This window comes from Neofelis nebulosa, chromosome 18 (assembly GCF_028018385.1).
Source record: "Neofelis nebulosa isolate mNeoNeb1 chromosome 18, mNeoNeb1.pri, whole genome shotgun sequence".
Classification (NCBI taxonomy): domain Eukaryota; kingdom Metazoa; phylum Chordata; class Mammalia; order Carnivora; family Felidae; genus Neofelis; species Neofelis nebulosa.
In genome coordinates this window covers 15,501,632-15,525,040 of record NC_080799.1, presented here as the reverse complement: position 1 = coordinate 15,525,040, position 23,409 = coordinate 15,501,632, and the positions used below count along the sequence as shown (strand labels likewise).

General features: G+C 38.2%; 1 protein-coding gene across 5 annotated transcripts in view; it reads left to right on the top strand.

Annotated features, from left to right (window-relative positions):
* RABGEF1 (RAB guanine nucleotide exchange factor 1) overlaps positions 1–23,409 on the top strand; it is a 62,485-nt gene that overhangs the window by 10,792 nt on the left and 28,284 nt on the right. For 4 of the 5 annotated variants that reach the window (XM_058710764.1, XM_058710761.1, XM_058710760.1 and 1 more), the window contains exons 2-3: positions 9,240–9,428; positions 12,540–12,706. In XM_058710764.1, the coding sequence (XP_058566747.1) occupies positions 9,250–9,428; positions 12,540–12,706 (346 nt within the window). In that variant the 5' untranslated portion in view covers positions 9,240–9,249. The remainder of the gene's footprint in view (positions 1–9,239; positions 9,429–12,539; positions 12,707–23,409) is intronic. The other variant, XM_058710762.1, reaches the window with a different exon arrangement.

Sequence of the window (23,409 nt, the reverse complement as noted above, 5' to 3'; positions counted from 1 at the left end):
CCTTTCTGGCTCTTTGACTCTCCACTTTCCCTGGGATTTTGGCTCCTTGATTCTTGCCTTTGTTTCATCTCTTCCACAAGCTCTCATGGTTCCTCTGTCTGTAGTCTGGATTCTCAGCCTTTTGCCCCAAAATCAGCAAATGTACTTGGTGAAAAAGTGGCCACAGAATGTCACTTTGTTTCTCTACCATTCGTCTCTTTTTCCAGAATCCAGAGGCTTCTAGTCTTGATTGCTTCATCTGTTTTTTGATGCCTTTAAACATTGATTTAAAAAATGTATCCAGCTTTTTTCATTCTCAGTAGGAGTGTTGGTCTGCCACAAGCTACTCCATCGTATTCAGAAAATAAATTCTCCCACTAGTAATGAAATCATGAGAAGAAATTAATCTATTAATAATTGTTATGCTTACTTTATCACAGTGGTTCTCCAAGAGTAATCCTTAGCCACATCACCTGGGAACTTCTTAGGAATGTAGATTCTCTGGCCCTACCCCTGACCTCCTGAATCAGAAACTGTGGGTCGGGAGCCAGGAAGTACTCTGTGCTTTAACAAGTCCTCCATGTGCTACTGATGCATACTAAAATTTGAGAACACCTGCTTTGTAAGTTAGTCATTTTGCTGTTTAATTTTCGACTCTTACCTGCAGTGGGCCCTGGAGAGTGTACATGGGACAGAAGTGAAAGAAAATGGTCTATGCAGGTACTTTGTTGGTCTTCTGAATAAATAATTTAATAAATTTAGGAACTATGTATGGATTATTCACTCTGTTCCTGGCAGAACAGTGCTATGCTGTGTCTGTGTATGTGGAATGGCCACATAAGCAAGTTATTGTAATAGAGTGTATTATAATAGCTATATATATAAAATGCTGTAAGAACCAGAGGGATAGAATTAATCTGTCAGTGGGCAAAAGGGAGTCAGATGCTATTTGAACAGGATGGAATTTGAAGGTGGACTACAAGAGGGTTTTCTAGGCTTGTTCATAAATAAGATGACAGTGTAATTTATTATCCAGAGCAGATGACTTTTGAGAATCAAATGGATGCCTTTTCGCTAGGACAACAGGCATAAGCCAGGACTGTTCTCATGAACTGGGAGGGAGATGTGATTATCCAGTTGATAAAGAGCAAGTGATGCTGTGAACCCATAGTTCTCTGTTAACTTGTGGAAACCTCATTTCTTTCAATTATTTGTTTACGATTACAGTTTACAATTCTTACTGGATGATTTTTATAGTTTCCTAGGACTGCTATAAACAAATGGGGTGGCTTAAAACAACAAAAATTTATTCTCTCATCATTCTGGAGGCTAGAAATCTAAAACCAAGGTGTCAGCAGGGCCGTGTTGTCTCTGAAGGCTGGAGATGCTGGCTGGTTGTCTTATAGTTCCTTGGCTTGCAGCCACATCACTGCGATCTCTGCCTCTGAGGCCATGTGGCCTCTGTGTGTATGTGTGTGTGTCTTTCAGGGCCTTTTTGTAAGGACACCAGTTATTGGATTTAGGGACCACCCTAAATCAGTATGATCTTATTCTGTAATTACATCTGCTTATTTCCAAATCAGGTTTCATTCACAGTATTGAATTCAACCTTTTTTGGGGACACAATTTAACCCACAACAGACAGTATGGTTTTAGCTTTTGAAAATTTCTGCAGATTAATTGGATTAAATTTTTATTACACACAAGACACTTCTCGGAGGCTTAGAACATAATACAGATATATAATTCATTGCGCTGGCTAATAAATCTGAATAAATGCATTTTCCATCCAGGCAGTTAGTTGCTTTTTGTATTTCTCTTATGATATATGTGTGTGTATCACTTTGCTCAGCCACAGCAAATGGCTGAGGGTGAAATGGCTGCAGCAAAGCTAAACTGAGATCGAACTTTGAGAAAAAACAAAGCTGTTAGTGGTTGAAAGCATGTTATGTGTTGCAGTTTGTTGCTAGTTTGAGTAGAGTTAAGCCAGAGAATGTTTGGTCATTTACTTATCGAGTAAACTCGCCTTTTGGGGAATTGGCTGCTGCCATGGAAGAGAGGATGGAGCATAGAAGGAAGTAGACCAGAGCAGCCAGTTTATTTGGTGTGCAAGTTTGAGTTGTTAGCCTGGGCAGTGGCATGCTCAGATTGGAATCATAATTTCACTTATCTGGAGAGGGTGCGACTTAATACAATAGAAGATTGTTGTCAAGAGCTCATTCTGTAAGAATGTTGCTCTGCCGGCTTTGCTCATTCCAGCAGTATAAACTCTACATTATATTTCATGGGTTTGATTACCACTTGGAATTATTTGGGCAGGCTAGTGTTTGGATGCTTTGTTTTGTTGTATTTAACATTGGAACTGTGCCACTGCTTCTCTGTGTGGTATTTACATTCATTTTGGAAGCAATGTATTTAATGATACGAAAGTTAGTGAAACTTGGATATAGATTTGAAATATTAACTCTTTGATTAAAACAGTGGTGTCTTCATAACATAAAGTGACGGACTAAAAGATGACATAAAAAGAGCACTTATAAAGAGAAAAAAAAGATTATATGTCAACTATACTTCGACTGAAAATAAAGGAAAAAAGATGACACAGAAAAATGAGCAAAAAACACAAATGGTTAAATTCTTCAAAGAAGATATGCTAATGACCAGTAAATATTAAACATGGTTTAGGAAGCGCATATTAAAACAAGAAATGATTTATTTTTTTGCCTTTCAGATGGACAAAATAAAGATTAGTCATATAGTATTTATTTATGAGTTTCCAGGAAAGTAGATTCTCTAATACACAATAGGTGGGAATGTAGATAGACACAGTCATTTTGTGAAGCCACTTTGGTAGTATATATCAAAATTTTAAATGCAGAAATCTTCACAGGCTCCTGGGTGGCTCAGTTGGTTGAACATTAAACTCTTGATTTCAACCTCACGGTGTGGGATCAAGCCCCACATCAGGCTCCATGCTGAACGTGGAGCCTGCGTGGGATTCTCTCTGTCTCTCTCTCTCTCTTTCTCAAAAATAAATAAACTTTAATAAAAATAAAATTCAGAAGCCCTTTGACATTCTGTTTCTGTTTCTCAGAAGCTTTTCATGTTTTGTGATTGGTCTACTCGTATCCTTCTCCTGCATATCAGAGATTTACAGTTTCTTTTTATTCATATAATTTTAAATATGATAAAATACTTCATTGTCCTATTTTCTTAAAATATTTGCCTATTTTCTTTTTTTAAATATTTATTTTGAGAGAGAGAGAGAAGGAAAAGAGAATCGCAAGCAGGCTCTGCACTGTCAGCACAGAGCCCAGTGTCGGGCTCAATCTCACGAACTGTGAGGCCATGACCTAAGCTAAAATCAAGAGTTGGACGCTTAACAGACTGAGCCACCCAGTTGCCCTTGCCTTTCCATTTTCTAAGTGGGCCTTTTAAAAACTAGATAGAAGTTTAAATTTGTGTATTTGAATCTTTTTCTTTTTAAAATTTTGCTTCAGTTTTTAAGCTTAAATAGCCCTTAGTCCTTTAAAAGTTTCGTAAGGTGCGATTAAATCAGTTAAGTGTCTGACTCTTGATTTTGGCTCAGGTCATGATCTCATGGTTCATGAGTTGGAGCCCCGCATAGGGCTCTGTGCTGACAGTGCGGAGCCTGCTTGGGATTCCTCTCTACCGCTCTCTCTGCCCCTCCCCTGTGTGCTTGCACACTCTCTCTCTCCCAAAATAATTAAATAAAATAAACTTTAAAAAAACGTCTTTTGAGATTTTATTGTCATTCGTAGTAAACTTGAAATGTTTTAAACATTTGCCATTTATATATTTAATTTCCTCAGTAAAAATTGGTATGCCTTACCTTACCAACTACCTTAGCTTTCTTTAGTTCTCAATATTTATTGTAAATCATGTAATTTTACTATTAAAGTATTTCCTGGGTGGTTTTACATTTTGATACTATTGTGAATGGGATCTTTTTATGTTTACAAACTTGTTATTGTTAGACTATTGTAAGAGTTCCATAGATTTCATTTACACATATTTAGCTTGTTTTACATAAATACAAATTTTTATGTGATTTTGTAATTCTAAAATTAATTATTTCCTCATTGTTCATAGTGTTTTAAATTCTTCTTTCAGGCCTTCTAGATATATAGTTATATCTCCCATATACTACATAGCAGGTGCCAAAATGACTGAAACTTTACTTTTACTTTTGTAAAGTGCCTGTCATAGAGTGTAAATCAGTGTATAATTATTTGTTAAATAAATGAGTGATGAGTAGAGAAAGCACTACAAGAATATAGTGAATGTCTCTGGGTGATGTTTTGACTTTCTTTCTACTTTATTTTCTACTTGTCTATATATATCAGGTTTTATAGAGTAAGCATCTTATACTTCCATAAGTGGAGAAAATCAAATTTCAGGAAAAAAGCTTAGCTATTAGTTTTATTTCTTAACTGAGGTCAAAGGACAGTGTATCATTTTAGTAGAGTTGATTGGAAGTTTCTTGTAAATTGCAGCCTAGAGGAACGGACTATGAGAACATAGCACTGAACCCAAGAACAGGAAGTAGGACTCTCATAAGGAAAATAGTGGGAAGCTACTCAGATCCACAAAATGTTTTTTTGTTTTTGCTGATTTTATGAGATCAATCTGGCTTTATGCAGAGTCTTAAGGAAGAACACACCTAACTCTGGGATTTGTATTCCTCTGTCCTTTTTTTTAGTGTACCTCAACCCAGATTGAATACTAGCCTGGGGGCAGAACTCACAGGGCTCTCCATTGTCTCAGCAGTAGAGATCATTTTTACTCTGTCTTCTCTAATGTAGTGGGCCAGTTGAATTATGCATTTTTTATGCCCAGGTTGCTCAATAAAAGCCTGCTTATTTGAGTGCAGTGCTCAAACAGGATCTGGATATGTCCCTCTGGCCTTCCTCTTGGGTGCAGTGGTGGTGGCAGCTTGCCTCTGGATTATGGCTCCACTGATTAGGGAGAGAGAGGTCTTTCTGTGCGGGAAAGACAGAATGGAGTCTCAGGCGGTTGATCCCCGTATGTTTCTCCATAACCGAAGGGGATATGCTGTTTACATGTCTCTGATGTCTAATGTAGGTGTGTTGACTGTACCTGCTTTGCCCCACTGAAACAGAGCTATCATCACCACTACATAGCCTTTCAAATCACGGCATGCACTTCTGGCAGTTCACTTGCTCTCTTTGTTTTCCATATTTGGAAATAACCTGAGTTATCACTGTTTAACTGTCTCATATACAGTGGTTCAGTCATACGTGTTGTCATTTAAAATTTAAGTGGAATTTTTTAAACCTCTCTAATTGGAAATGACAGAGTAACAGGAAGTTGCAAAGATAATACAGAGAGGCCCTGTGTACTCTTTGCCCAGTTTTCCCCAAAGGCTACATTTTACATAACTATAGTATACTCTCAGAACCAAGAAATTGACATCTGTCGTTTGTGTGTGTATAGCAGTTTTGTGTCACGGTCAAGATACCGGACTATTCTGTAACCACTAAGAGCTCTCTCATGCCACCCCTTTATAATCATACCCTTAGTCCCCAACACTCCCCCCAAGTTTGGTAATTTGATGGGATTCATAGAACTCCTGTTCTCCTGGTGATGTTTTATAGCCAGGTGAGAGGATACAAAGCAGGATCAATAAAGGAAAACAGTGCACTGAGCAGAGTTTGGAGGATACCAGGCCTGAGTCTTCTCATGAGTCTTCTCCCAGTGGTGCATTTGATCCCCCAGCAACAAATTGTAGCAACGCGTGTGAGGTATTTTCTGTTAAGGAAACTCACTTATGCCTTGAATTCCAGGGTTTTTTATTGAAGTTTGGTCACATAGGCACAAGTGCCTTCACAGTATGACCACAGTTAATGCGACTCCGGATCCCCCAGAATGAAAGCAGGTGTTCACCATACATCACACTATTTGCGCAGACTGTCTAAAGTGTGGTTCAAAGCCCCGAGCATACAAAACATAATGACACTTATGACATAAAGACATAAAGACTTCCATTCCCAGAAGCTGACCATGAGCCAGTACACAAGCAGGCCTTTCTGAGAATGTGCACGATTTTTGAGCAACTCAGGCCTGGTTGGTTAACTCTTTCCTTACCCTGCCTTGTTCAATATAGGTAGGATATAGAGCAATAATGCCAGCGTGGAGGTGAGAGTTGGGGATTTGGGGGAGGTACTACTTTAGATAGAGTAACCAGGGGAGGTCTTCCTGACAGTGCGATGTGAAAGCTAAGACCTACAGTAGGAGAGAATAATCACCATGTGAACAGCAGGGCACACAGCCCTGGGCAGCATTAGAACACATGTGCAAAGGCTCCCAAAAAGAGATGTGGAAAAGAGGCCTGTTAGTTTTCTGTTGTTGCCATAACAAATCGCCACAAATTTAGCAGCTTAAAACAATACCCATTTATTATCCCCAAATTCTTAAGGCAGAAGTCCTGCCTGGCTCAGCTGGGTACTCTGTTAAAGATCTCAAGAGGTCAAAATAAAGGAGTCAGCCAGCCTGGGCTCTTTTCTAGAGGCTGTGGGGAAAATCTGCTTCCAGATATACTCATGCTGGCAGAATTTAGTCCATTTTGGTTATAGGACTGAGGTCATTCTCAGCTTCTAGAAGCCACCCACATTCCTTGGCTTATAGTCGCTCCACCTGCAAAGCCAATATTGAATCTCCGTGACTTCCATCCTGCCCTCCTCTGTTGAGTTTCACAGGCATACCTTGCTTTATTGCACTTTGCTTTATTGAGCTTCACAGATACCGCATTTTTTTCACAAATTGAAGGTTTGTGTGGCAACCCTGCATTGAGCAAATCTGTCCGCGCCATTTTGCCAGCAGCATTTGCTCACTTCCGTGTTTCTGTGTCACAAAAATCTGGTAATTCTGGCAATATTTCGAACGTTTTCATTATTATTTGTTATGGTATCTATGATCAGTGATTACAATTCACTGAAACCGCAGATGGTAGTTCGCATTTTTTAGCAATAAAGCATTTTTAATTTTAATTTTTATTATTTTTTATGTTAATTACTTTATTAAGTACATAAAATGTAGCAATTGTAAGTCTACAATTAAAATAACTATGTATACATCAGTAAAACTACCACTCAGATACTGAACCTTTTACATATGAATGCCATGTTATTTACCACATAAAGCTTAAATCCTACAGTTTTATACTTTGTTATAGCTAAAACTCTGATAAAAACGTTGCTCCTACTTCAATTTCTAGGACTTTGTTTCTTTGCTGTTTTTCACATTTCCTCTCCAATCCATAAAACTGGTATATTCTAATTTACCTGTAACCTTATCTCAGTGTCAAATTTGCATTTTTAATTTTTAGAATTGAACACTAAATGGACTACAGTATAGTGTAAACCTAACTTATATATGCACTGGGAAACCAAAAAATTTATTTGACTCACTTTATTGTGACATTTGCATTATTGTGTGGTCTGGGCCTCAACCTGCAAGATCTCCAAGATATGTATTTTTCAACGTTTTTTTATTTATTTTTGGGACAGAGAGAGACAGAGCATGAACGGGGGAGGGGCAGAGAGAGAGGGAGACACAGAATCGGAAACAGGCTCCAGGCTCTGAGCCATCAGCCCAGAGCCTGACGCGGGGCTCGAACTCACGGACCGCGAGATCGTGACCTGGCTGAAGTCGGACGCTTAACCGACTGCGCCACCCAGGCGCCCCTCCAAGATATGTATTTTAAAAATAACTTCATTGAAGTATAATTCACATACCATAGAATTCACCCATTTAAAGGTTAAACAGTTCAGTGGCAACCGTCATGACATCCAACTTGAGAACATTTTCATCCTCTCAAAAAGAAACCTCATACTCTTCAGCTATCTCCTTTATTCCCACCCTCTCCCCCTTAGTCCTAAGCAACTGTAATCTATTTTCTGTCTCTGTAGATTTCCCCATATGAACATTCATATGAAGGGGATTATATAATACGTGGCCTTTTATGACTGGATTCTTTCACTTAGCAAAATGTTTTCAAGGTTGATCGTGTTGTGACATGTATCAGTATTTAATTCCTTTTTATGGTCAAATACTCCATTGTATCGATATACTACAATTTCTTTATCATTCATCCCCTTTTGGCTATTATGGATAATGTTTTAAACACTTGTGTACAAGTTTCTGTGTGGACATATGTTTTCATCTCTTTTGTGTATACACACACACACACACACACACACACACCTCTTGGAGTGGAATTGCTGGGTCATATAGTAACTCTCTGTTTAATTGCTTGAGGAGATGTCAGACTGTTTCCAAAAGCAGCTGCACTGTTTTACATTCCAGGCAGCCCTGTATGAGAGTTCTCCACATCCTTGCTAACACTTGTTATTATCTGACTTTTTTTTTCATCATAGCCATCCTATTGGATGTGAAGTGGTATCTCATTGTGGTTCCGATGTGCATTTCCTTGATTAGTGATGTTGAGCATCTTTTCACATGTTAGTTGGCTATTTGTATATCTTCCTTGGAGAATTATCTATGCAAGTCCTTTGCTAATTTTTCATTAGATTATTTGTTTTTGTTGTTGTTGAGCTACAGGAATTCTTTATGTATTCTGAATATTAATCCCTTAGCAGATACATGGCTTGCAAATATTTTCTCTCATTCCATACAGGTTGCCTTCTCACTCTGTGGGCTGTTTACTTTTCCATGCAGAACATTTTAGGTTTGATACAGTCACATTTGTCTGGTTTTCCTTTTGTGGCTTGTGCTGGTTTTGGTGTCATAGCCAAGAAATTATTGTCAAATCCAATGTCATGAAGTTTTTTCCCTGTGGTTTCTTCTAGGTGTTTTATAGTTTCAAGTGTTACATTTAGGCCTTTAGTCCAATATTAGTCCTTTCTTAAAGTGTTGTATGTATTATTGAGAGGGAAATAAGAAATGTTTTCTTTTGGATGACTGTGTCAAGAACTTGTTTGCTTTATTTTTTTTTTAAGATTTTTATTTTAAATAATCTCTGCACCCAGTGTGGGGTTCAAGCCCATAAACCCAAGATCAAGAGTTGCATGCTCTACCAATTGAGGCAGCCTTGTGTCCCAGGAACTTGCTGTCTTTAAACTCTTTCCCTCCCTCACAGCCTTCCTTCCCTCCCTAATAGCTTGAAGACTATGGACTCGCTCATATTTTTGTTCTCAATTCCTGTGCTGACAGAAGAATGATAGTGCAACAACACTTTCTTTTTTATACTTGATTAGCAGAAAGAAGATGAGCCTGAAGTCTGAACGCCGTGGAATTCACGTGGATCAGTCGGAGCTCCTATGCAAGAAAGGATGTGGTTACTATGGCAACCCCGCTTGGCAGGGTTTCTGCTCCAAGTGCTGGAGGGAGGAGTACCACAAAGCCAGGCAGAAGCAGATTCAGGAGGATTGGGAACTGGCAGAGCGGTAAAAGGACTTACCTAGGGGTGGTTTAACAGCGATACACTTGGAGATATAGCTCAGTCATTGTCAAAATCCATTTTTCTCCCCTGTTGTGAGCTATCAGCGAGTCAGCTTAGTGTTAGAAGTGAACTTTTTCTCTTCTTCTTCTCAGTCAACACTTAATGAATAGCTTTCAGTGATTTCTTCATTTTATCTTTGTCTTGTAATTATTTCGTGTTTAGAGTGTGTTAGACTGAGTTCTTTTAGATAGATAAAATAGACTTCTCAGAGAAGAAGAATGGAGATACACAGATTTCATGGTGAACATTAGCTGATGTACCAAGCACATGGCTCTCATCAGGCATCATTTTTTTCATTCTTTTTTTTTTTAATTTTTTTTTAATTTTTTTGTTTATTTTTGAGTCAGAGACAGAGTATGAGCAGGGGAGGGGCAGAGAGAGAGAGAGAGACGCAGAATCCGAAGCAGGCTCCAGGCTCTGAGCTGTCAGCACAGAGCCTGACGCGGGGCTCAAACTCACAGACTGAGATCGTGACCTGAGACGGAGTCGGACGCCCAACAGACTGAGCCACCCAGACGCCCCTCAGTTTTTTCACTCTTAAAATACATCCAGCATAGCTCCTGCCATGGTGATAAACACATAATAGTAAAAACTTTTTTGATTTGTATATAGAGCGTGTGCATTTTGGAAATTTAACTGTTTCTTAAAAATGAGGTTTGTTAGTCCAAAGTAGTTTATATTATCCAGAAATATGATTATGATAAAAACTAAAAGATGGAATGGCTGGTGAGTATAGAGATGAATAAAATGCCATGAATGATGTTAATCTCTTGCCAAAACATTCTAGAAACAGTAAAACTTCTCCATAAAAGAACATCAGACTGAACTCTGACATCTTTTGCTAGTTTTTTAATACCTAATCATCCATATTTGTTGAGTGACTACTTTTCTAGCATCTGTGGTGAACTTGGAGAATTATAATGCATACTCACTGCTTTCAGTAACTCTATGGTCCAAAAGAGAAAATATAGAACATTAAGTATTTGCTCAGATTTCCCACTGCACTCCTGAACATCTCAGTAGCTGATCCTGTTTCATGAAGAAAGCAGCTTTCTCCCCTCTCCACAGCGAAATGTACTCCTATCTTGATGCTGACTTCTGTTTTGTCTCGGAGAGAGGTGTGTCCTTATTCCATTCTCAGACTAACACTTCTGCCTATGACTTCATGGCAATTTTTTTCTGCTTCCGTTTATGACCTTGCTTGAGTTTTATTACAGCACTCCTTCTCAAATTTGAACAAGCATGAGAATCACTTATCAAAACAGGGATCACTGGACCTCATTTTGGAGTCTCTGACTTTAGTAGGGTGGGAGTGAGGTCTGGGAATTTGCATTTCTAGCAAGTTCCCAGGTGATGCTGCTGGGCTCAACATATAGAACCATTGTTCTATAGATAGCTCTTTAGATTTATTATAAATACCTCAAATACGATGGACCTGGTCCAGGGTCAAATTTCTTTCTTTTATTTACTCAATCCCAACATTTCCTCCTACCCTTCTTCTGTATCAGTTAATGACATCACTATTTTATTCAGTTAGCTAAAAAATATTGGGAGTCATTCTTTTTTTTTTTTTTTTTTTAATATATGGAGTTTATTGTCAAATTGGTTTCCATACAACACCCAGTGTTCATCCCAAAAGGTGCCCTCCTCAATACCCATCCCCCACCCTCCCCTCCCTCCCACCCCCCATCAACCCTCAGTTTGTTCTCAGTTTTTAAGAGTCTCTTATGCTTTGGCTCTCTTCCACTCTAACCTCTTTTTTTTATTTTCCTTCCCCTCCCCCATGGGTTTCTGTTAAGTTTCTCAGGATCCACATAAGAGTGAAACCATATGGTATCTGTCTTTCTCTGTATGGCTTATTTCACTTAGCATCACACTCTCCAGTTCCATCCATGTTGCTACAAAGGGCCATATTTCATTCTTTCTCATTGCCACGTAGTACTCCATTGTGTAGATAAACCACAATTTCTTTATCCATTCATCAGTGGATGGACATTTAGGCTCTTTCCACAATTTGGTTATTGTTGAGAGTGCTGCTATAAACATTGGGGTACAAGTGCCCCTATGCATCAGTACTCCTGTATCCCTTGGATAAATTCCTAGCAGTGCTATTGCTGGGTCATAGGGTAGGTCTATTTTTAATTTTTTGAGAAACCTCCACACTGTTTTCCAGAGTGGCTGCACCAATTTGCATTCCCACCAACAGTGCAAGAGGGTTCCCGTTTCTTTGGGAGTCATTCTTAATTTCTCCTTTACACCACTTATCTGACCAATAAATAGAATTTATTCCAGCTCAAAGAAGTTTCTTGAATTTCATCCTTTCTTAGTTTCCAGATCTATATTTTCTCACTTAAATCTTTGTATAATATATTCTTAATTATTGCCCCTCAAGTTATCACATAGCAACCTGCATTATTTTTTTAAAGTACAGATCTGATGATGGTCATTTATTGGATTTACAGTCTTTCATGGTTCCCCACTACATGATAAAATCTAGGATTATAATGGGCTCAGTAGTCAAGGTTTCTTAACCACCTGGTCACACCGGTGACTACGCTGATCTTGATCTGCAAAGGAAACCATATGCCTTCACATTTGTAGTTCCCTCTTCCTGGAATGCCCTTTCACTCAGTGGAACCCTATTCACCTCTTAAGACCGGTGTAAATAGCACCACTGTAAAACCTTCTTTGTCTCCTCCAGCAGATTAAGTTGTTCTTTCCTATGTTCTCATAGCAATTAGGTTTTACTCTACTGTAGGAACATTATATACTTATCTTTTTCCTTTTCAACCTTGAGCTTGTTAGGGAAAAGGACTAGAGTTCCTTTTATGTAACCTTAGTATATTGTTAAATGAATATGATCTATGGAGAAGGTTCCTTTTGAAGTCTAGGAGTGTGTGGGATAGTTTCATTCAGGCACTTCAGACCTATTTGATATGTTTAGCCTCCATTTCTAAAAATTCAAGATCTCCCTGCAATTCATTGAGTAATAGCTTCAGATACAAGGAAAACTTGGAGGATGTCTGGCTCATTCTTAATCTCTCTTGAATTGCAGACTTCAGCGGGAGGAGGAAGAGGCCTTTGCCAGCAGTCAGAGCAGCCAGGGGGCCCAATCCCTTACATTTTCCAAGTTTGAAGAAAAAAAAACCAATGAGAAGACCCGCAAGGTTACCACAGTGAAGAAATTCTTCAGTGCTTCATCCAGGGTTGGATCAAAGAAGGGTAATTTTCCTTGTTTCTTCTGTGCTCAGATGAGATACAGAGTAGACCCACAGTGCATGTGGGCTCTGCTTTTTAATTTCTGTAAGTTGTTCAGTGGACATCAACCCATATTTGAAACCAAAATTGGGTTTAAGGGTCACACAATACATGAAACCAAAAATCTCTTTGGTTGGAGGACATTGTGTGTTAGAGAAACCTGTTTATTACTCTATAGGAGGAATGAAGAAAGTTGAAATGGGTAGTTTTGTTTATAAAATTTATTCCCATCCAAATGGCTATCTTTTTGGATGTTTTATTTTTTATGCCTTTAATTTTTGGATTCTGGCTTATTCTGCTTTGTATAATATCCTTACTTAACGATATCTTGTCAGAACTGACTATTTCTAGGCTTAAATTCATCTAAGAAAGAGGTTTTCTGAGAGTTTGAGAGACAGCTTGCATCTTGAAGAAATATATAGAGAATATAAAGGAGAAGGTTTGCTTTAGGCGCTTGGAGGGGTGAAAGTAACCCATAGAAGGCATTTTCTGGTGCATGATTTGTATGTACATTATCTTTTTCATCCGCTTCTTAAAATGCTGTATACCCCGCAAAAGGATTGTTGCTAAAGTTACACATGTTCTACCAGTCAGCAGACAGGCTAGTTGAAGTGGCCTAACTGGAAGCAAGAAAGAATGTCTGTTGTCAGCTTTGTCTTTGAACCTTTATGTTGGTAATCAGAGTTATGCAGTAAATTTGAAATGGTGATGGAGACAAGACTGATGCTATCTGAAGAGATGTTCTCTTGGACAAACCCTGCCATCTGGGGTAATTGTCAGGAGGTTTTTTTGTCTGCCTAAAGGCACGGAAATGAGTAATAATATCACACCTTAAGATCTTTGCTGGCCTTGAGTGCCTGGGTGGCTTAGTCGGTTAAGCCTCAGACTTTGGCTCAGGTCACAATCTCACAGTTCATGTGCTCGAGCCCCACTCTGGGCTCTGCACTGACGGTGCGGAGCCTGCTTGGGATTCTCTTTCTCTCCCTCTCTGCCCCTTCTGTGCTCTCTCTGTCCCTCTCAAAATAAATAAACTTAAAAAAAAAAAAAAAAAGAACTTTGCTTGTCTTTCAGATTTAATGGTGTTGTTTGTTTTATTAAAAGAAAAGGTTGCTGGGGTGCCTGGGTAGCTTAGTCGGTTGAGCATCTGACTTTGGCTCAGGTCATCTCACGGTTAGTGAGTTCAAGCCCGCGTTGGGCTTTGTTCTCTTAGTGCGGAGCCTGCTTTGGATTCTCTGTCTCCCTCCCTCTCTGCCTCCCCCCTGCCCCCAAAATAAAGAAACATTGGGGCGCCTGGGTGGCGCAGTCGGTTAAGCGTCCGACTTCAGCCAGGTCACGATCTCGCGGTCCGTGAGTTTGAGCCCCGCGTCGGGCTCTGGGCTGATGGCTCGGAGCCTGGAGCCTGTTTCCGATTCTGTGTCTCCCTCTCTCTCTGCCCCTCCCCCGTTCATGCTCTGTCTCTCTCTGTCCCAAAAATAAATAAAAACCCTTGAAAAAAAAAAATTTAAAAAAAAAAAATAAAAAGAAGGAAAGGTTGCTTATTACCAAAACCACAGCACTTGTCTTTAATAAAAGCAAATCTTTAAATAGTCTTTCTGTTCACATGATTAATTTGAAATTGTTTCTTGGTCGGCTGTCACTATAGCAATTTTCTCTATTGTAATTAGAATGGGAATAATCAGGACCTATTAGAGATTAAATGAAGAACGTATTTGACTCATGCTTTATTTATTAGGAGGTAGTATAGTATGGTGGTTAAGAGCATAAACTTTGGAGTCACCCTTTTTTGCGTCTCAGCTTTGTGATTTACTAGCTGTTGTGACCTTGAGCAAGCTAATTTCTTTAAGCTCTGTCTATTCTGAGGGACAGTAATACCTATTGTAGGCACGTCTTCAGAATTAAACAAGCTGATCCAATTAAAAGAGTTCAGCACAGTGCCTGACACACTAAGTCTCCAATAAATGTTAGCTAGTTAAAAATACACATTGTTTGGGGCGCCTGGGTGGTTCCGTCGGTTGAGCGACCGACTTTGGCTCAGGTCATGATCTCACGGTTTGTGAGTTCGAGCCCTGTGTCGGGCTCTGTGCTGACAGCTCACAGCCTGGAGCCTGCTTCCGATTCTGTGTCTCCCTCTCTCTCTGCCCCTCCCCTCTCATTCTCTGTCTCTCTCTGTCTCTCTCTGTCTCAGCAATAAATAAACATTAAAAAAGAAAAAAAAAATACACATTGTTTGGGGCACCTGGGTGGTTCCGTCGGTTGAGCGACCGACTTTGGCTCAGGTCATGATCTCACGGTTTGTGAGTTCGAGCCCTGTGTCGGGCTCTGTGCTGACAGCTCACAGCCTGGAGCCTGCTTCCGATTCTGTGTCTCCCTCTCTCTCTGCCCCTCCCCTCTCATTCTCTGTCTCTCTCTGTCTCTCTCTGTCTCAGCAATAAATAAACATTAAAAAAGAAAAAAAAATACACATTGTTTTTCTGATTGAGTAATCGCTACTCGTAAGGAGCTCAAGGGTATTGATCAAAACCATTCATTCCTATTTAGCTTAAATTTTGTTTTTTGCTTTGGGAAAGTCTCATTAACCTTATGAATTTATGATATAGAGTGAAATGGTAAACTATGACAGCAGATGAAATAGTAAAGAAGTTCTAAAGCCATTGGCTCTAACTGCCTCATTTTACAAATGACAGTATGAAAGCCCATAAAATATTAGCCCAGCTTACTCGAGGTCCTGTAATATGTTGCTTTATGAGAACTCAAGTCTCCTGGTTCCATTTTTTTTCCCATTATATCCCTTGACCTCTAGCATATGTATGTGCATGTATATCTACATCTGTATGTATAGCTACGGATAGATATTTAATGAGGTTTCTGTTCCTGAAGAACTTAATAGTCCTACACATTCAGTGACTCTCCTTGACACTTTAAAAAAAATTGTATCCTAAGAGTGTGTAAAATGTGCATTATTTTATGAAAGAAGATTTGTACTTTATTATTTTTTTTAAAGTTTATTTGTTTTGCGAGAGAGAGCACAAGTTGGGGAGGAACAGAGAGGGAGAGAGAGAATCTGCACTGAAAGTGCAGAGCCCGATGAGGGGCTCGAACTCATGAACCGTGAGATCATGACCTGAGCCGAAATCAAGAGTTCAGACGCTTAAGCCGACTGAGCCGTCCAGGCACCCTGATGATTTGTACTTTAAAAGAAACAATCCCAAGTTATTTTATTTAAAAAAAATATTTAGCCAGTATACTTCTTAGCTTCTTTTCACATGATAGATTCTTACCTTAGATTTTTAATCTTTAGTTGTTTCTGGTCTGTAGAAAGCATATGGGGATAAAGACCTCAAAGTATTGAAAAAAGATTAATGTGTATGTATTACAAAAGAAGATTCTGTTTGATCTTCTGTTTCACAGACTGCTTACATAACTTTGCCAGATGAACTTTTTGCATTTCAGACTGATTATTTGGGCTTTGCATGTGGATAAGGTTAGCCTATTACTAAATGTGGTTTTAATTTATTGAGTCTCTACTAAAATAGACCTTTTGTGTTCTGTATTCTTTATTTCACTTCATTAATACACAATGCCTTTGCTCTTGATATTTTTCTTGCTTCCATTGGTGGCATGAAAGAAAGCTCTTAAACCAAGGAAGGTTGGTTGTAAACAGAACATAAATATGGCCTTCTAAGGAGTTTGAAGAATATTTAATATCCTGTTAAGAGTTGGGTTGCCTTTCAGAGAAAGTTAATGGAATAGCTTGACTGTAAAGACTCAGAAAGTTTATTTAGAGTTTTAAAATCTCTAAAGTAAGATTGAGTGAGCTGTATTATAGCTTACACAATAAATCATAGTTGGTTGGCCAAGTTGAAATACTTGCTCACACATTTTAAAAGTCCTTTTTTTTGAGAGCTCAACTAGATGTTGTTGCCCTGAGTAGAATCTTGTACACGTCTTTCACAAACTAATCTAAAGGCAGTGCTCATAGGAAGAATATCTTTTCCATTTTTAGAACAGAAACATACCAATTTTTCCACCCAGACCTTAGATTCTAAATATTAATCTTCACTAAAGTGAACTTGAGGGTTCCTTGGAGAAAAGACTGATTCTGGAGCTGGAGCAGGGGGGCCGCCCAAAATTTGGGGACATGTAAAAGACCCAGCAGCCATCTTCTGTGGATTTCCACTGGTCAAATTTGAGTATTAAGTAAGGACAATAAATGGAGTATACCTGAATAAAGTAATCCACTAGTCCTTTCAACTAATAAAATAGATAAATGATTAAATAAAAGAGAAGAGATAACTCTTTTTTACCATGGGATGTTGACTAGTAAATGTGGAAGGAGAGATGGAGATAAGAAATCACCATTTTGCAGTCATCATACTAAGAATTGATTCAGGCAGATTTCACCAGTGAATGTTAAATCTGAGGTGAGAGAAGTTTTCTGAGGAACAAATTATGAGCATGATCTCAAATTAAGTCCCACAGCTAATTTATTAATTACAAATAGAGAAATGGCAACTATGTAATGATGGGAAATGGACCTTATGTGCCTCCAGATATCCTTTGAGAAGAACATACCATGAATTATGTTAATACTTAAGCTGAAATTTATAACCTGAATCCAGTCATGAGGAAAGAAGAGAGAAACCCAAACTGAGGGGCATTCAATAAAATGACTTGCCTTTTTATTCTTTAAAATTGTCAATATTACAAAAACAAAGGAAGGCTAGGAGCCCTTAGAGGTTAAAGGGAGACTATGTGTGACCGCCAAACGAAGATGTGACCCTCCATTGGATCCTATGTAAGAAAAAAACCCACGCACTTTTTTTAGTAACTGTACTATAGTTATGTAAAAGCATATCCTTGTTAGGAAACGCTCATATTCAGAGATAAAGAGCATGGGAGGTGGGAGGGAGGGGAGGGTGAGTGATGGGTATTGAAGAGGGCATCTTTTGGGATGAGCACTTGGTGTTGTATGGAAACCAATTTGACAATAAATTTCATATATTAAAAAAAAGAGAGAGAGATACAGAGCATGCTATATACAGTCTACCTGAAAATTTAGAAAAAATAATAGAGATGTAGCAAAAGGTTACAATTTCATGAATCTGAGTTAAAGGTATAAAGAAATTATTTGTAACAATCTGGCAGCTTTTCTGTAAATTTGAGGTTATTTCAAAATAAGTTAAAAATAAAACTATAATCCTCCAGCATTCAGTGCTGTCCCAAGATGTCCCAGATGCTAGTTAAATAGAAGCATAGTGTTGATTACATCATCTGAAAGATCACTAATAAATTGCTACTTTAATCGTGAGGGCCTGTGTGGCACTTAGATGAAACTGAGGTAATGATTCCCCAAGTTGAATTTAGAACTGATTTTATAATTGTGCCTGTTTTCTGATTTTCATTGATAAGGATTATGAGAAATTGTTTCCCCATTATCGCATATTTAGTGTCTTTTATTCTTTGACACCAACTGGGTGTCCCAACAATTCAGTCCTTTTTTTGACACTACCCAGAGTCAGCACAAAACCCACAGGTTAAGGGCTCAGTTCCACAAGACTGTCTCCACCCTAAGAGGCCAGCTGCAGCCCCCATGAGTTGGGCACCCATACTCCTGACCAACCATCTAGAAGTTGGGGATTCCCACAGGCCTCTTCTCAGATTTGACAATTTGTTAGAATGACTCACAGAAGTCAGGAAAACACTTCATTAATGCTTATGATGTATTACAAAGACTACAACACAGGGCTAGCCAAATGGAAGAGTTGCATAGGGCAGGGTATAGGGGAGCGGGCACCAAGCTGCCATGCCCTCTCTGGGTGTGCCATACAGCCAGCACCTCGTTGTGTTCACCAATGTGGAAACTCCCCAGACCTAATCCTTCAGGAATTTTTATGGCAACCTCATTTCATAGGCATGGTTGATTAAATCGTTGGCTGTTGGTGATCAAAAATGTCCATCCCCTCTGCATTCTGAAAGTCAGAAGTCAGGGGGTGGGTGGGACTGAAAGTTTCGAACCTCTAATCGCAGAGTTGGCTCCTCTGGTTCCTATAATATTCTGCTGAGTTGCCCCTATTGATTTTTTTTTTTTTGAATAATCTGAGAAACATGGGATTTTTCAGTAAAATTTTTAACATTGAGATATAAAATGTTTTTCGTCCTAGAAATGGTGTTAATCATCTTTACTACATGATCATGTCCTTTTTTGATAACTGGCATATTCAGATTGTCTTTACTCTTTCATACCTATTCTTCAAACAAATTTAGTGAAGATTTTGCTTTTACAGGTTTACTTTATATATCAAAGACCTAACTGGATTTAGTGTGATCTGCCTTTGCAGGCAGCTTTATGTAGTAGATACTGAATTGCTACTCAATGATTTGCTTAAAAAGGAATAAATAGATGCTGTAATAATAGTAGGGACGTTATGGTGTGGTTGTAAAGAACCCGGGCTTGGAAATTAAGCAGATCTGGTCTCAGATTTCAGCTTTTCCTCTACTTGTGTGACTTGAGGCATATAAGTGACTTAACTTCTCTAACCTCAGTGTGTATGTGGCTTAAAATGGTAGATATTATTATTTCATATGATTTCAGGAATCTAAATTTTTAAGGACTAATGAGAATATATAGTAAAGCACAGTGTCTGCAATATGGAAAATTCTTGAAAGAGCTGTAAATATTGCCAATATAATTCAAAAGCATATGTTATTCTGCTAGGAAGACTTTTTTTTATTATTGTTTTTAGTTTTTATTTAAACTCCAGTTAGATAACATACAGTACAATAATATTGGTTTCCGATGTACAATATAGTGATTCAATACTCCCATACAACACCTGGTGCTCATCACGACAAGTGCACTTCTTAATCCCCATCACCTATTTAACCCATCCCATCCCCCACATCCCCCCTGCTAACCATTAGTGTGTTCTCTATAATTAAGAGTCTGTTTCTTGGTTTGCCTCTCTCTCTCTCTTTTTTCCCTTTGCTCATTTGTTTTGTTTTTTAAATTCCACATATGAATAAAATTGTATGGTATTTTCTTTCCCTGACTTATTTTACTTAGCATGATATTCTCTAGCTCCATCTTTGTCATTGTAGATGGCAAGATTTCATTCTGTTTTGTGGCTGTGTAATATTCCATTGTGTGTATGTATGTATATATGTATATGTGTGTGTGTATCTTTTTTATCCATTCATCAGTTGATGGAGACTCGGCCTGTTTCCATAATTTAGCTATTGTAGATAATGCTGCTATAAAAATTAGGATGCATGTATCCCTTTGAATTAGTATTTTTGTATTCTTTGGGTAAATACCTAGTAATGTAATTGTTGGATTGTAGGATAGTTAAGTTTTTCAGGAACCTTGCTAGGAAGACATACATTCATTCATTCATTCATTTATGTATGTATGTATGTATGAGAGAGTACACACGCAGGGGAGGGGCAGAGAGAGGTGAGAGAGAATCCCAATCAGGCTCCACACTGTCAGTGCAGACCCCACCACGGAGCCCTTTCGCGTGAACCATGAGATCACGACCTGAATCAAAATCAAGAATGGGTCACTTGACCAACTGAGCCACCCAGGTGGCTCCAGTTAATAATCTTTTAAAGAAATTTTACTTTAATGAGAAATTGTTTTTTTATATTTGCCATTGCTGATGTTCTTTGTTCCTCCTGGCTGTTTGGAAGTGAATTATTCCCAGTCATGTGTGCTCTGGGGATTGTTATTGTTCTGCCTGCTTCTTTATGCAATCTTGGGTACTTTCTCACATATACATGCAGTACTCCCTCAAAGACTCACAGGAATCCCTCTGCAGTTACCTGGAATTTTTTCTCTGCAGCCCCATCCTCTCTGTATTTTGCCATGCAATTTCTAGCGACTTTGGCCTCCCTCAGCTCTAAATGATGTTTCCCAAATTCAGTAGGTCTGCTAGGCTCTGTTTGAGTTGCCATGGCCTAAAAACTCTCTGTGCAGCGAGCTGGGGTACTTGGAAGACTTACCATATTTGTCTGCTTCTCTCAGGGGTTACCCTCCCATCCACCTGTTGTCCGATGTCTGAAAAGCATTATTTCGTGTATTTTGTCTGATTTTCTAGTTGTTAAGGGAGTAGGGTGAACCCAACCCCTGTTATCCCATCATGACCAGAAGTGGAATTATCAGATTGAGTGAAGGATCAAGCTAAGTGTTAAAGAACTTTTTATTTCTTTTTTCTTTTTAAAGTTTTTATTTATTTATTTTGAGAGAGAGCACACATGTCCATGCGGGGGAGGGGCAGAGAGGGGGGGGGAGAGAGAATCCCAATCAGGCCCCACACTGACAGCGCAGAGCCCAGTTCAGGGCTCGAAGTCATGAACCATGAGATCATGCCCTGAGTCGAAACCAAGAGTCAGGTGCTTAACCTACTGAGACACCCAGGCACTCCTTAAAGAATTTTTTCTAATCATACAGACTGTTGAATACACCTTTTGGTATTCCATATTGGTAAAAATGTTTAGAAAGGGTGCTTCCAGTTTTTGTTCTAAGTTAGATTGTACCTGATTAATTTATTTGCTTAAAAAAAAATAAGTAGTACATTCAAATGGCTACAAAATAAAAGGTGTATGGTCCCTCACCCATCTAGTTCCCAGCCATCACCACCATTGTTCTCCCGTATTCAGACAACTTTTGTCATTGGTTTCTTGTGTATCCTTAGGTGCTTTTCTTCATTTCTAAACACATATATTTTTATTATATATACTCTGTTCTATATTCTTATTCACATACTGTTGTTTTTTGTTTTTTGTTTTCACTTTAGCAATATGTTTTGAGAACTCTTTTTTTTTTTTAGTACATGAAAAGTACTTTATTTTAAAACTACATAGTATTCCCTTTTATGGATTAAACCACAATTTATTAGTTCCTTAGTGGTGTGCATTGTGCCATTTTTAGTCTTGCTGTTATAAGCAGTCCTAAAATGAATAGCCTTGTATATATTTCATTTTGTACATGTGTGGTTATATCAGAAAATTTCTGAGAAATGGAATTATTGGGTCATAGGATAAATGTATTTTTAATTTTGATGATTATTGCCAAATTGCATTTCATTGCAGTTGTATCATTTTACATTCCCACCTCCACAGATGAGAATGCCTTTTTACCCCATACCCTCATCAACATTCAACATCAGATTTGTGTCTGTTCATTTTTAAAATGGCATCTCATAGTAGTTTCGATTTGCATATTTGTTACGAGTGAGACTGAGCATGTTTCCTTTGTTTAAAATACATTTAGGTTTCTTTTCTGTGCAATGTTAGGATTCCTTACCCATTTTCCTGTTGAACTGTTATTTTTTTTTTCTTCTTTATAGGAGTTACTTTACATTAGGGAGAGTAGCCCTTTCTTTGTCTGTGATAAAGCTTACAAGCATTTTTTCCAGTCTGTTGGTTGACTTTTGACTGATAGTGTTTTTAGCCATAGATATAGTGGGGTTTTTGTGTGCTTTTTTTTTTTTTTTAATTTTATTTTAATGTGATTTTAGGGCTTCTATAGTTCGAATCATAATTAGGAAGCAGCTGATAATCTGAAAGATCTGCAAATACTTGATTTGAAAAGATAACTATAATGTGCAACTTTGTTCTGCTAACTACTTAATAGTACTGTTGGGAGGAGAAAGGGTGTTTTCACCCTTACTTTGAACATAAGTCCAACAATTTAAGTACCTCATTGGTTTGATCACCAGCTATGTGATGATACAAGAGAGGTAGAATCTTTACTTCACCATAGTTAATAGTATATTCTTTTAGGTAGTCTACATGTGTTTGTCTCACTTGAATAATCCAGTCTTCTATTATCTGAAAACTTTACTGCAACTTCTTTATTGAAATATATCTCAGGTACTAAGGTTCAAAACATAAGATGATAGGAAGTTACTCTGAGTAAGCAGGTAACAAGTTGATTTCAGTATCTTCAGAAGATACTTTCTCTTCCTAATGATCTTTCTTTTTATGTATAAAAGGGAACTGTGGGGATATGAGTCATTTAATTCCTTACAGTTATTGGATTAGCAGTTGAATATCAGGAGGCTAGAATGTGATCAGAGAGCGCCTACTGTATTGTAGCACTGTTATCTTTATTCTTTAAAGGTCCCATTTGAAGAGGGGAAAGAGGTGTGTGGCCACTGATTAGACAGTGTTTTACTTATTACTTTGCTTACCTCTTTGCTGTTCGCTCTGTCATGATTGCTATGTTGGATGCGTTCTTGCACTTAGAGCAGTATGACTTGAAAAATTTTTTTTGAAAACTTGATTATGGGTCAGGAATTGTTAGTCTCCACATAAACAAATGAGCCTTTGCCTTTTTGAGAAGTAGAATGGATTTGGAAGAGTTGTCTCACATCTTATAAGTCACCTAACATTTTTGTGCTTCTCCTGATTGTTATTTTGCTAATTGACTAGTTTTGTAAATTCATGCAGTCTTTGAGAAAGTTGTTCAAGATAGTGCCGCCATTTCAGTATTTATAATTAAGTATATGCGTCAAAGTATGATATATTTTGGCTAAGAAAATATTAGTAGAGCAACTTTTATTTGAATGGGAATATCTTTTAGATTGTGTAGTTTTATCTGCTTGTACTTCCTCGTCATAAGATAGATTGAGCTTACTTTAAGTGGTCCAAATATTTAAACAGAA